Source organism: Hippoglossus stenolepis, chromosome 15 (genome assembly GCF_022539355.2).
Source record: "Hippoglossus stenolepis isolate QCI-W04-F060 chromosome 15, HSTE1.2, whole genome shotgun sequence".
NCBI lineage: Eukaryota > Metazoa > Chordata > Actinopteri > Pleuronectiformes > Pleuronectidae > Hippoglossus > Hippoglossus stenolepis.
The window spans coordinates 18,949,842-18,963,682 of record NC_061497.1 but is presented as its reverse complement, the minus strand read 5'-3'; the positions used below and the strand labels follow the sequence as shown (position 1 = coordinate 18,963,682).

Below are 13,841 nucleotides of genomic sequence, written 5' to 3'. Positions count from 1 at the left end.
AGCATCTTAACCTTAGCTGCTTTGGACTGTGGGAGGAAACCAGAGCACCTGCAGAGATCCCACGCAGCCACAGAGAGAGAACGTGCAAACTCCTCACAGAGAGGCTCAGGTCAAACTGGGGTTCGAACCCAGAACCTTGTCCTGTGGGTGCTAACCACTGTTACATTACATTACTTTTCATTTAGCTGACGCTTTTATCCAAAGCGACTTACAATAAGTGCATTCAACCATGAGGGTACGAACCCAGAACAACAAGAATCAAGAAAGTACAATTTCTTCAAGAAAGCCAAACTACAAAGTGCTATAAGTAAGTGCCATTTAAGTGCTACTAAATTTTTTTGTTTAAACTTTTATTCAAGGTATAGTCGGAAGAGATGTGTTTTTAGTTTGTGGCGGAAGATGTGTAGACTTTCTGCTGTCCTGATGTCATTGGGGAGCTCGTTCCACCATTTAGGTGTTTAGCTCGCAGTGAGGGAGCAACAAGCCGATTGGCAGATGCAGAGCGGAGTGAACGGGCTGGGGTGTAACGTTTGACCATGTCCTGGATGTAGACTGGAACCGATCCGTTCGCAGCACGGTACGCAAGTACTAATGTTTTGAAACGGATGCGAGCAGCCACCGGTAACCAGTGAAGGGAGCGGAGGAGCGGAGTAGTGTGAGTGAATTTAGGTTAAAGACCAGTCGACCTGCTGCATTCTGGATGAGCTGCAGAGGTCGGATGGCACCAGCAGGTAGACCAGTCATGACCTGTTCCACCGCGTATCACTAATTCAGACTTGGTGAACATTATACCTGTTAAATATCAGCATGTTAACATTGTCATCAGGTGGAGTCATGGGAACAATCTGCTGGTCAGTGTCAGTTTTACATTTACACTTTTTATTCTTCACTCAAATTCTGAACTTTAAATGTACTCCTCTCCTATTTTCTTCTCTGCTGCCATCTTGTGGCAAAAAATATAAAAGTAGTTCACAAGACATTGGTTATTCCCAGTTGGTCAAACAGCGTTGATGAAATATGTCAGATTTGAATAGACAAGAACAACACAACATTTTCATCTTGGCTGAGAAATGGTAACAAGGCAAAATATATAATATATATGTTGTTTTATGTGTTAGTCCTCCAGTATCTTACTTCTTACATCTGGTAAAGCATGTTTTTTAAATTTTGTCTTACAATCTGAATTAAAGTCGACTCGTGTTTAAAGAATCTTTTCTTTTCTTGTTGAGAGGTTTTTATCTGCTATGTAATAACCCACATTATAATTCATATTCACATCATGTCTGCATCAGTCCACCGACAACTCGTTGTTTAGCTTTAACACTGTGATGCTGTTTTTCTACAGGAGAATTATCCAGTTCTGGACAGACAATTATTATTTTTTCTTTTATCCTGAAAAACCAGTATATGAAACAAATTGGACAAAATTTAAAATAGTGTATTTTTTGTATATCCTATCACATAAAAGAACACCAAAGCATCAACGTGTACTTAAATTAAATTTAAATTAAATGTTTAAAATATATATATATATAAACTAATACTGATTACATTCTTTTTACACAAAATATATATATGTTAATATATTTACAGGTCTAATTCTTTTGTCTACCAGTTACATATTTTACAAATAACATGAGACATCATCTTGATCTATCGTTTCACTTTAAAATCACAAGTTAAACTTAAATTAAGCTGCAATTTATTTTTTACAAACTCCAAAATAAAACACCCGCTTTCAGCTTCGCTCCTTATTGTACCTTGTCACTGGCCGTAGTTGACGTCATCAAAACAGGCCGAGCGGTCGCAGCATGGAGGAGCTGCTTCACTGAGGGATTTTGACCTTTTAGCGTTTGTCCTACATTCTGTTGTTGGTGAGTTGATTTTTGTACGTGTATATTAATTTATCTTCTCGTCTGTGTTCATGTGATTTCAAGTATTTGCAGCTTGTAGCCGCAGTTTTTCAGTGAACGTGTCTGTGAAGCTAAATGTTGCTGTTTGTCTTCGTCCCTTCATTCATAACAGTTCTGACAGAACGTCACTTCAAAATGTACTGAGAGGTCTCTGCTTTATACTCGTGATACTACAGGTAATGTAGTAATGTTTAGTTCTTAAATTGCTTTAAATCCCAGATCTACTAGAGGCAGTGGTGGAGAATAACTGAGTATATTTACTCCAAGTATTGCATTTAAGTGTACTTGTACTGGAACATTTCCATTTCACTAGTATATACTGATAATTTCTACTTCATTATATTAATTTGAAGAGGTAGCGCCAGGAGTGACTATTGATTTTAATAAACAAATATGGTGATGTTGGATTATTCTGAGATTTACGTTTCAGAAGTCTATGTGTTAGTGGTTTCACCTTAAATACTTTTACTGTCTTAACTTCTCTGTAATAACGTTGGACCCAAAGGATAACACATTTTTAAACTTTATTTCCAGGCTGGATCCTGTCGAGCCCTCGGATTTGTCTGGGTGACTTTTGGTTGAAACTTCTGTGTTGATCCTGCCATGTGAGCCCTGATTTGCCTGCGACTTCGCTGAGAAACTTTTGAACTTGTTAAAAATCATTTCCTCCTCAAGCAGCAACAACAGTTAAAGGCCGTGAACACAGTGATGCTTCAGTATTAACAATCTAATAACCACACATGCTGTATAATACTGTCATTTCACTGCAGGTTGAAAAGTTTCACTGATTCTTCTTCAGTACTTTGAGGATTTTAAATGCAGGCCATGTACTTGTAATGGAGTACTTTTATATTTCGATCCTGGTTCTTTTAAAGGATCGGATTACAGTACTTCTTTCAGAACTGGATAGAGTCATAAGCCAGTTACTGTGATCTCATAACATTCAAGCCCCTCAGCTGATCGCCTTGTTTTCTTTGTCTTGTGCACTACAGGGTTAAATAGTGTTTTCCAGAATGTCGGTCAAGCAGGCGTCGGTCCACGCCAAGTGGATCATCGGCAGAGTAATAGGGACCAAGATGGCCAAAACTGCCAAAGTGAGAGTCACACGCCTGGTGCTGGATCCTTACCTGCTCAAGGTGAGTCTTCATTCTCTGCTTATACACACGTGATGGACTGGACACATGGTTGTTACTTCCCAAACAAGGAAAGACTAAATCTGATGGTTTCTCTGTCATGTTCATCTTCTATTTTTTATTCTATTACGTGAAAACCCATCAATTGCTCACGGCAGGTTAAGGAGTTAATACGACTTCTGTGTCTCAGCCCATAGATTAACAGACATAGAATAGAAATAACACTCGTAAACATGCTTCACCTTCAAAAACACACTCAGTTTGAATATTAATCATGAAATTATATTATTGGTACTTGATTAGAAATTATTTATATCACCGGATCCAGTCCTAAGTTTAATTAGACTATTTTCCTCTTATAGCAAGTAATGCCAAAGCCTTGTTGTTCTCTTCTCAGTTTCATATTGTAATGAAATGGAACACATCCCAAAGGTTTGTTGACCTGTAGTCACATGTAGGACACAACTTTATTTTGTAGAACCAAATCTTATTTATTTTCTGATCAACGATTGAGTCCTGTTCAGCGATTACGCATTTAAACAAGTCTAACGGTGTCTTTTCTCCCCGGTAGTACTACAACAAGAGGAAGACTTACTTTGCCCATGATGCTTTGCGACAGTGCACCGTGGGAGACATCGTCCTCCTCAAGGCTCTGCCCGAGGCCAGGTCCAAACACGTGAAGCACGAACTGGCTGAGATAGTGTATAAAGTGGGTCGGGTGGTCGACCCGCTGACAGGAAAGAGTGTTGCAGGAGACGAGTTTCTGGAGCCTCTGACTGACCTCGCACTCGGCCCGGAAGGCGAGACAATGTTATCGGAAAAACTGCAGGAGCTGAACATCTCTGCCGCCGCCAGCGGAACCGAATCCCAGCCACCAGCAACTCCAGCACCATGATAGAAAACTATGTTCTTGTGTTTGTTAATGTTAGTTCAAACATGTTTCAGGTGTTCATGTAAATATTAATCTTCAAACCAATAATCTTGTCATGTAATATATGAAGTAAGAGGGCCTGAATACATCGTACTCTCTGCCTGCTCAGGTAGTTTGAAGTCACACAATAAAATTACAAAACGTGTGCATTTCCGCTCTCAGTCTAAAGATGGTGTTTTGAAAGACAGCAAAAAGTCACAATAAAACAAAACACAATTATTTTTTTTTTAATCAACATCAGTGATTGGTGCTGTTTTTACCTGGTGTTCTGTTACAGATGTACTTTCACAAAGTGCTGTGATTCCTTTACATTTCCTTGTTGACATGGAGATCAATAATTCAACTATTGACCTTTCTCTGAAAAATACATTTTGATTATGATATTTACATGAGTTTTATAGTATAGTACATACATACATACATACATAGTATATTTCCTTCATATTCCCAGCTACATGTTTTACGAGCATACACTGACTATGATGTCAAGCAGCTTTACATGGTTACAATGGGATTAAGACGAATACGTGTCTCGGGGGTTTTGGTGGTTTATCCTCAATAACAAATCAAGTAAATTGTGAACAAACATCAGCTCTGATTGGCTACACAGTCACTTTACTCCCCACACAGGCTGCTATCGCTTCTTAAGGCAGATTTACGCTCCGTCGTGGATGCGAACCCTCAACTCCTCCCCCCCGACCTCTACCACTGAGGAGAAGAGAGGAGAGGAGAAGAGTCTGTCACAGCTTGTTCAGCCCGATGAGACAAATTGTGATTTGTTTTGTGTACGAATGTGATTGATTGATTAGTGAGGTGACTAAGATCAGAGTACACACACACTAAATTGATTACTGCTTATTCTGACTATTATTGTGACCTTCTTCATATTCACTGTCTTATTTAGTCTGTTGCATTAATCAGGTTAAAAATATACTATTATTGTCCAAGTAAATATAGTTATTAACATGTGCATGGACTTTGTAAGTTACATTCAGAATAAAAAGTTATATTTATAAGTAAAATAGAAGGGTACAGACACAACACCGGGGAAGTAATGTCTGCTCCTCCGGGTCCAGCCTGCTCTCTGACCCGGGTCCAACCTGCTCTCTGACCCGGGTCCAGCCTGCTCTCTGACCGGTGTCCAGCCTGCTCTCTGACCGGGTCCAACCTGCTCTCTGACCCGGGTCCAACCTGCTCTCTGACCCGGCCCAGCCTGCTCTCTGACCCGGGACCAACCTGCTCTCTGACCCGGGTCCAGCCTGCTCTCTGACCCGGGACCAACCTGCTCTCTGACCCGGGTCCAGCCTGCTCTCTGACCCGGTACCAGCCTACTCTCTGACCCGGGTCCAACCTGCTCTCTGACCCGGACCAGCCTGCTCTCTGACCCGGGTCCAACCTGCTCTCTGACCCGGGTCCAACCTGCTCTCTGACCCGGGCCCAGCCTGCTCTCTAACCCAGGTCCAACCTGCTCTCTGACCCGTACCAGCCTGCTCTCTGACCCGGGACCAACCTGCTCTCTGACCCGGGACCAACCTGCTCTCTGACCCGGGACCAGCTTTCTTTGACCCGGGTCCAGCCTGCTCTCTAACCCAGGTCCAACCTGCTCTCTGACCCGGTACCAGCCTACTCTCTGACCCGGGTCCAGCCTGCTCTCTGACCCGGGTCCAGCCTGCTCTCTGACCCGGGACAACCTGCTCTCTAACCCGGGACCAGCTTTCTCTTTGACCGGGGTCCAGCCTGCTCTCTGACCCGGGACAACCTGCTCTTTGACCCGGGTCCAGCTTGCTCTCTGACCCGGGTCCACCCCCCTCCATCAGTGATCCGAGTAAAGATGGCGACCCGAATCCTTCAGAGAGTCGGCTGCGGCCTCACTCGGACCAGACACGGGCTCCATGCGGGCGGACGCGCCGCTGTGGCAGCGAGGTGAGAGTTTTAACACGTCGGGGAAATGACCACTGCAGCCGCGGGACCGCAAAATAAACACGTTTTGAGTCAATGACACACAAAAAAGTCCGACATGCTAGGTGGCTAAGCTAATGCTACGTCGGCTACGTCCTGTTGCGCGTGCAGCGGAGTTAGCTGGAGCTAGCCTCATAACTTGCTAACCCGCCCCCAGCTAATGCTAATGCTAATGCTAACTGTCAGCCTCCAGGGTCAGAAAGTTATTTACTTCTTCATCGTAACTGGAAAAGAAGGTTTACAGCCGCCACGTGCAAGAATAACACAACATGACAAGTGTGTGTGTGTGTGTCTCAAACTTCAAGGTCAACATGCAAGTCGCTGCAGGGAAGTGTTTTGATTGTGTGTGTGTGTGTGTGTGTTTACATGCTGCAGCAGGTTTAACCTTCTGCAATGACAAAACTTGAACAAGTGAAAATGTGCAAATAAAAATTCTGTAGTGCAACATCTTTAAAGAGTTAGTTTTTCTTCAGCTTCCAAACTTTCAAATATATATTTATATATATATATATATTTTTAGGCACAATCACTGCAGGGATTAGTTTTAAATAAAGTTTAGCAGCAGGGAATTGAACACTGCTCCTGTGTGACACGTCCACTGATCCTCCTGTTATGGGCATTATGTTCAGCTTACAGCTCTCTCAGCTTACAGCCTCCTCTGAGCTGGAGCTCCTGGACATGAATGAGCTGCACACTTTTATCTGTCTTCTGTTGTAGTCATTCATTTACATAGTATATATGCACTGATCACACTCCCATCAAGGAGTTAAAACTTGTTTAACACGTTTTATCACAAGCAAACATGCATCCCATGTGCAGAAGTAAAGTTTTATATACTGTATTTTTGAGGCTGGAAGGTTTTTAACATCCTCAACCATGTGCACAATCTATATCTTATCACATAACAATTTCATAACCAATCTGTTTGGTGATGTATATTAAAATGTGAATCTGAGCTCTGTTTGTGTGAACACCAAACCACAGAAATCAGTGCAGAGTATTGATCATTTCAAATTCATGGACAGTAATTATTTCTATACTGAGCTGGCATATACATTAATTTGGATAAATCTGCATTGAGTTAATATTGTTTGACACATGCGAGAAAAAAACATGCATATTGTGACTAATTATCTGCCTTGAAAATAAATAAATAGAAAAGTTCAGTTTGCTTTTAAACTTGAACAACAGACATCAGGTCATCACACAGTTTGTTCCCATCAGACCAGGTACAATTAGAAAACAGGACAACATTGCACTGAGGAGCCAAATAGCTTTAACGACTATACGTACTATAACAGACCTTTCTGTTGTTGCTGTTTTGTGTTTTATTTCTTTATTGTGTCGTAGACGCGGTGCAGGTTGCAACTTCTGTACTTTGTGTTTCACCACAGGAGCTTTACAGTTCTGCGTGAGGACAGCTGGTTCAAGTCTCTGTTCGTGAGAAAGGTCGACCCCAGAAAAGACGCTCACTCTCATCTGCTCGCCAAGAAAGAAGACAACAATCTGTACAAAATCCAGTGTATGTGAACAAGATGACTGTAACTTTAAAAATACAAAACATTTCCCCTGAGGTTGATCTTGTGAAATATTCTAGATGCTTAAATATCAACTCAGATTTTGTTGTTTCCCTGCAGTTCACAATGTCAAGCCTGAATGCCTTGATGATTACAATGAACTTTGGTAAGACTCCCTGTTCCTTCATGCAGTTGTCTGGTCAAAGCGCTGGTTTTATAAACTGTACTGATATTTTATATTTATTTTCATGTGTGTATCCTCAGTGAGGACGTCTTGCCTTCTATTCACGCTAACCCTGAATACCCCTGTGAGTTGGTGGGCACCTGGAACACATGGTATGGAGAGCAGGATCAGGCAGGTAAGACCACACATTAAGTTCTGCATCATGTTTACATTAATCACACTCTTAAATACCTGCAATAATAAATACTTGTGAACTGATTGATCAGTCAGGTAATCTAAATGAAAGCTATACTTCCTTTTCAAAATATAAAACAGGAATTACAAAACTCAGCAAATACCTAAAAGGACCAGGGGATTAAACAACACCTCAAGAGGAAATTAATTGACAATAATAACTGATCATGCAGGTGACACAACAAAAATGTGCAATAATTCCTCAAATGTGAGGATTAGTGTTAGATTAAAGCTTAAGCATTGTCATTTCTTATCATTTCCTCACTGACCCTCAGATGTGTCTTAACAACATTACAGTTGTTTACTGCTGCTGATGGGAAATAAATTGAGGTTTTAAGGGTTTTCTGAACTGTGATATTTTCTCCTTTTAGGGACTCGAAGGAAATAAAGAGAGAAATCTCATAGGAACGTTTTCTTCTCAGTGTTACAAACCTGCACTTTGACAGCTTTTATATTGCAGTTATTTATATCTGCGAGTGTATTCCACTGTTCTCCTCTTGTGGTGACTGTTCCTCAGTTGTGACTCTAAAGTTAGTGTTTTATTATCAGTGAGGATAATCCAACAGGCTGCATTAATAAAACATGCACACAGGATACAGTACTTTGCTCTGAGAGATTTTGTTCTGTGCCATTTTTGACAAACACTCTCTGTTGGAAACATTAAATAATGTACATAAAAAAATGTCCACGATTGATTTATTCATTCAATCTATGGATGTCACGATACCAAAGATTTAGTAGTCGATACCGAAACCATGAAATTTCCACGATTCTCGCTACCACAGCAAAAAACAAAAACAGAACAATAAATCCCATTTACTTCAACACACACTCTTTTATAAAGATATTTAAACACACGGAAAGCCACAGTGGCGATGTAGTAATAAATAAAAAGAATAGAAGACAATATAGAATAGAACACCAGGCATGCAATTTCAATTCAACCGTTGACTTTTCAACAAGATGTAAGTGTTGGACGTAGATTTATGGTTGAATCTCATCATGCCAGGTAGTCTAGAGATATAAAAATATATTATCAACAGTCATCTAGAGAAAAGAATATCCTGCCCAAATAATTTCAGACACACAGATCTATTTGAGGGCTGCAATATTCTTGGCTCTTCTGCTCCTTCTCTAGTTCACCTGTGGAGATATCGGGGAGGATACCCGGCTCTCACCGAAGTCATGAACAAACTCAGGCAGAATAAGGTAACGGGTGCTCGGATTAGTTCAGTTAACTGACGGCTGCTGATCTCAAGGCAACCTCCTCTGGCAGTGCACCCATCAAGTTAGACCCTAAGAGCATTTTTCAGATGTTGTTCTGAGATTTTTCAGCTGTTTGGTGTGACTCTAATTTTTGTATAATTGTCTTCAAAGCTCCCTTACAGAAATGTGTACTGTAAATAGGGTTTAGTGTTGTTAATGGACCCGATCCTGTCTGATCCGTATGGTGTATTCTTCTTTAATGTTCACAAGACTGTGTTTCCTTAAACTCTAAGAAAACAATAAATAACTTCAGAATGAAAACAAGTACAACATTGGTAAATTAAAAATAAATTTAAAACTGTTTCAGGTGTCTTGCAGATGTTGATGTGACTCATTACTGGAAACTTAAGTATTTAAATTAAGATGTAATTAATCAAAAACAGGCAGATTTAAAATACTCTGTGGCTTTTCAACATCTCATGGAAGTATGTCCTCATATGTATTTCAATCAAACACATTAGTTTTTATATTTCACAGATGTTTTTATGGTTTGGGGATCTGAGCAGGATTAATGTAAACGTGTTCCTGTTTGTCGTTGCTGTAGGACTTTACTCACTACAGGACAGAGAGGGGGAAGATGCTGCTGTCTCGTAGGAACCAGTTGCTGCTGGAGTTCAGTTTCTGGAACGAACCTGTGCCTCGTTCAGGGCCCAACATCTACGAGCTCAGATCGTACCAACTCAGGGTAAATCTGTTCTCCTACTTTACCAGCCTCAGATAAATACATGTTCATTTCTATTGCAGTAGCGAACAGTCCGACAACTTATTTTCCTCATCTCTCACCTCTTCAATTTGTTTTTTCAGCCTGGAACGATGATTGAGTGGGGAAACTACTGGTAAGACTTAACTTTCTAAATCGTTTTCCTTTTATTGTACATGTACTTTCACAGTTATGGAACAACCTCTATCACTGTATTTAACATTTTTAAAACTCCTCACTATTTTATTGGTTTCACAGATTGTAGCAGATGAATATGAGTCAACGGTACTTTCTGACAACAAAACCTATGCATGACTCCTGAGCATGACTACATGTATCGCACTTCATTTGTAAATCTCAGGCATAATTGACCTTGTTACCCTGGATTTAATATGTATGTGTATTTGATTAACTCAATAATGATTATGTGAAATTTGCCTGTTAATGTAATTAAACCCAACATGCTGAAAAGTTTTGAACAATTCTGAGGTTGCAACGTCAAAATTTGATGCTCTAATTTCTAAGGAAATTATTGGGATATTGGTGAATGTCAGTTTCATTTAAATCTGAAAACCTACAAATTCATACAAGTGGTTTAATCAGTACAATAACAGTTTTTCCCCTCTTGTTTAACACAAGTCTTTGGTGCTCTGCAGGGCGCGAGCTATTGACATCCGCCAGCAGAACCACGAGGCTGTGGGCGGCTTCTTCTCTCAGATAGGAAGTCTGTACACGGTTCATCACTTATGGGGTGAGCAGCATTTATGAGTTCAATACACTCATGATGATCTATATAATTTAAAGTGAAAAGAAAAGTTATTTTCTAAGATAAAATTTTATTAGTCCCACTATGGGGACATTTTCTGTAGGGACAGAAAAAACTGATGCATCCACCAAAGTAATAAATGAATAAACATACAATATAAACACAGGGAAATGTGAAAAATGATATATACAATGTAAACAGAATATAAAAGTGTAATTTATGGTACATATGTGATATTGAAATTGCACGGATAGAAAATGGTTATTGCAACGTCAGGAGCCATCTTTTTTTCTTTCAGCTTACAAAGACCTCCAGTCCAGAGAAGAAACCAGAAACTTAGCGTGGCAGCGTGAAGGCTGGGACGAGGTTGTTTATTACACAGGTGAGTTCTTTACTCTTTCATAACACTGTGCAGTATTTTTTACATATGTTACTACATACTGATTTGAAATTGTAATTTTAGAACAACAACATTTGTTATAGAGGTTATCGTGTTGCATGTGTGAAGACCAGTAAGAGTGGATCACAGTTTACTGTATTAAACATCAGCTTGCCTCTTTTACATTATGATCTTGTGTTTATTTGCCATGTTGTGATATTCTTATTTTATTTGAAAATAACTGGAAGTGCATTTTCAGACCTAGGCCTGTTTTTGTTTTTTACAGTGCTTTGTATTTTCAAATTTTTTGCAGATGCGTATTTGTAAACAGTTAAGAAAATCCTGTCTTTGCATTTCATTTGGATCAAAGCCTGTTTTACTAAAAGGGATTCTCACATTTCTCCTGTGGCTTTGACTCAAAACTGAACACTTAGCTCTTTGTAGAAAATACTCAGATATTGTGTTTCACTATTCAAATGACAAATATGGTGAGAAGAAGTCTGGGTCAGAAGAAGACTGACACTTAGATGGTGCAACTGAATTAACTATGAGGTTGGACTTGAGCACCACGTTTCATTCATCGGACTGAGCTTGAGACCAGACTAGTTGGTGCAATATAGGATTCTCATATTATTCCAAAGTAAAAAAACACTTGAAATTTTGATAAAATGTCAGAGTTGAAACACATATGTTGTCTGTTTGTCCAGGTCACTACAGTACAATGTAATTTCTTCTGTTATGATTTTCTAAACATGACACAGAGGTCTGTTGCTAAGCGTGTTGTTTCCTCCTCATCCACAGTCCCTCTTATTCAGCACATGGAGTCCAGGATTATGATTCCCATGAAGACTTCACCCTTGAAGTAACCAGACTCACAGAGAAAACCTCTCAGCAGCCACCACGACTACCACCCACAGATCTGTAGAGAGCGTATCCAGCCGTCGGAGCGTGCACTGCCAGGGATGTGCATGTAACATCAACACGTTGTTTCAGTTTTTGTTTCCTTTCTTTCTGTGCTCCTCTTTTCCTGCGTGGGCCTAGAATGTCTGATTTTGATGATGCGCTTGAATTGATTTATCATCTAAAACTGTTTGTTACTGAAGTTACTGGGTTACTGATCATTTAATGCATCATTTCATTTAATGTTTCTAATCTGACACGCTCCTCCATCTCAAAGTCTCCATTATATAATTTATTGTCTTATTTGTGTTTTTTTCTTTTACGATGATCCCAAAAAAATACTCACCAGTGTTTGAGTGTTGAGATACAGGGAAGAGAAGTGACTCAATCGGTTTAGCAGTTGTAATGCTGGTCATCTTCATAAATACATGTTTCACAAAATGTATACGTAGCCTGACTTGGTACAAGCCCTGTTGCACTTCAGATAAAATCAAACTGCCTCCGGTACTTCACCGTCAATATTAACGGGATGAGTCTAGTTAAAAGTTACAGATGTTCAGTTTAACAAACAGGAGTGTGTTGTTTACAAATCAGTGTTGTATGATTAGTAACACTGATTGTTACAGTTAGTGTGTTACACAACTGATTACTGTGTGCGCCAGTGCTTTGTTTTCTTTTTCTAGTGTCCAGATTTTGAGGTTATGTTGTGCAGAACCAGGAGACATTTTCTCAGTTTGTGCCTCCTCTGTTAAACCGACCACATCTCCAACGTCAACATCAAGCCACCCTGTGACTTACCGCTGTGGCGAGGGTGGAAAACGTGATTTATTAAAATGATTCGAAAATGTGTTTTGGATTTCACCAGAACTGATCAGTCTCCACAGTTCAAACTTCCGTTCACTGGCTAGTTTGGCCTTTCCCTATATCAAGCAACGAATTAATGCCAAGCGGGTGATTGTTTGCTGAGGTTCATGGTTTTTGTTTAATGGTCAGATTGTAGATATACATAGTGGGCTTATGAACCAAGCCAGAGATATTGTTGATCCTGTATAAATGAGGTGGGGTGTTCGTATGTTGACAAACTCAAGGACAGGAGTAATATCTCAGTGTGGTGAAAGTGAAATGCAGTGCTCGTTAAGATTAGTTGTACATATTGAATTAAAGTTCTGATGAAAATCTAAAAGTCCAGGACTCTTTATTCTTTCATGTTTTGTGTTAAATGACAGTACCTCCTGTATATCCTGACTTCAGCTCTCTGTCAGAAAACAACCTGATGGTATAGTTTAGTTGCTTAGAAGTAACCAAACTGCAGCTGAAAAGTGAAAATAACAATAAAAAGAATTCCCGAAAATAGTTAGTTATTCAAATCCAAAAATAAAATGTGACACAAACCCAAGTCTTGTTGGGGAAAGTCCTGTGTTCAACTCATCCACTGGGACCAGTGACTGTCTCTCTTTATACAACCACACCTGACTTAGTACAGCCTTGATGCCTAAAAGGCTTTTCAGCTTTAAAGACCAACTTCATCCACTAACATGTTCAGATCCAGGAGTGAACCACATGAAGCTGCAGCTCACTTCCTCACATCAGAATCTGTCATGGCTGGAGGGTTTTTCTGACCCTCGCTGTACGTGTCAGTTTCACTTCTGCAGGCGGCAACCACAAACCAGCCAGTGCTCCTGAGCAGAGAGTAGGAGATCATTTTGTATAATCGACCAATAGTTTGAATCAAAAAGCACAAATTTTCTTTAGTGTTTCCTTGTGTCTTGTTCAAAGTCCATAAATTTCAGAGAATAATGATGAGAAATGTTCACTGTTTTTTGTTTTTCTGACATTTTCAACAATTAAACCGTTATAACACAAATAGATCTTTTGAAAGAAGTTGCAGAATCACAAGGCTGGCCTTATGGATGTGACGTCATCACGCCGTCTGGGGTGTGACGCGTGCTGCCTTCACTG

The 13,841-nt window shown here is 40.0% G+C and overlaps 2 protein-coding genes across 3 annotated transcripts; both read left to right on the top strand.

Annotated features, from left to right (window-relative positions):
- Positions 1–1,770: 1,770 nt before the first annotated feature.
- mrps17 (mitochondrial ribosomal protein S17) lies at positions 1,771–4,212 on the top strand. 2 transcript variants are annotated; one of them, XM_035178567.2, is made up of 4 exons: positions 1,777–1,874; positions 2,026–2,089; positions 2,906–3,049; positions 3,618–4,212. In XM_035178567.2, exons 3-4 carry the CDS (start codon positions 2,927–2,929, stop codon positions 3,939–3,941), a joined length of 447 nt encoding a protein of 148 aa, XP_035034458.1. In that variant the 5' UTR covers positions 1,777–1,874; positions 2,026–2,089; positions 2,906–2,926; the 3' UTR covers positions 3,942–4,212. The 2 variants fall into 2 exon arrangements, with proteins under 2 accessions (XP_035034457.1, XP_035034458.1); XM_035178566.2 differs by lacking the exon at positions 2,026–2,089 and having other exon boundaries at positions 1,771–1,874.
- Positions 4,213–5,725: 1,513 nt separating this feature from the next.
- Positions 5,726–13,065, top strand: LOC118122104 (protein NipSnap homolog 2). Its single transcript, XM_035178565.2, has 10 exons — positions 5,726–5,900; positions 7,331–7,458; positions 7,574–7,619; positions 7,718–7,812; positions 9,010–9,080; positions 9,682–9,822; positions 9,942–9,973; positions 10,494–10,588; positions 10,902–10,985; positions 11,784–13,065. The coding sequence occupies exons 1-10, from the start codon at positions 5,809–5,811 to the stop codon at positions 11,846–11,848; spliced, it is 849 nt and encodes a 282-aa protein (XP_035034456.1). The 5' UTR covers positions 5,726–5,808; the 3' UTR covers positions 11,849–13,065.
- The last annotated feature ends 776 nt before the right edge of the window (positions 13,066–13,841 follow it).

Excerpts from the sequence above, each read along its gene's own strand:
- mrps17 (XM_035178566.2), top strand. The coding sequence starts at position 2,927 with ATGTCGGTCAAGCAGGCGTCGGTCCACGCCAAGTGGATCATCGGCAGA. Across the intron at positions 3,050-3,617 it reads TGGATCCTTACCTGCTCAAG|TACTACAACAAGAGGAAGAC; the intron begins GTGAGTCTTCAT and ends TCTCCCCGGTAG.
- LOC118122104 (XM_035178565.2), top strand. The coding sequence starts at position 5,809 with ATGGCGACCCGAATCCTTCAGAGAGTCGGCTGCGGCCTCACTCGGACC. Across the intron at positions 5,901-7,330 it reads CGCGCCGCTGTGGCAGCGAG|GAGCTTTACAGTTCTGCGTG; the intron begins GTGAGAGTTTTA and ends GTTTCACCACAG. Across the intron at positions 9,823-9,941 it reads TCAGATCGTACCAACTCAGG|CCTGGAACGATGATTGAGTG; the intron begins GTAAATCTGTTC and ends TTGTTTTTTCAG.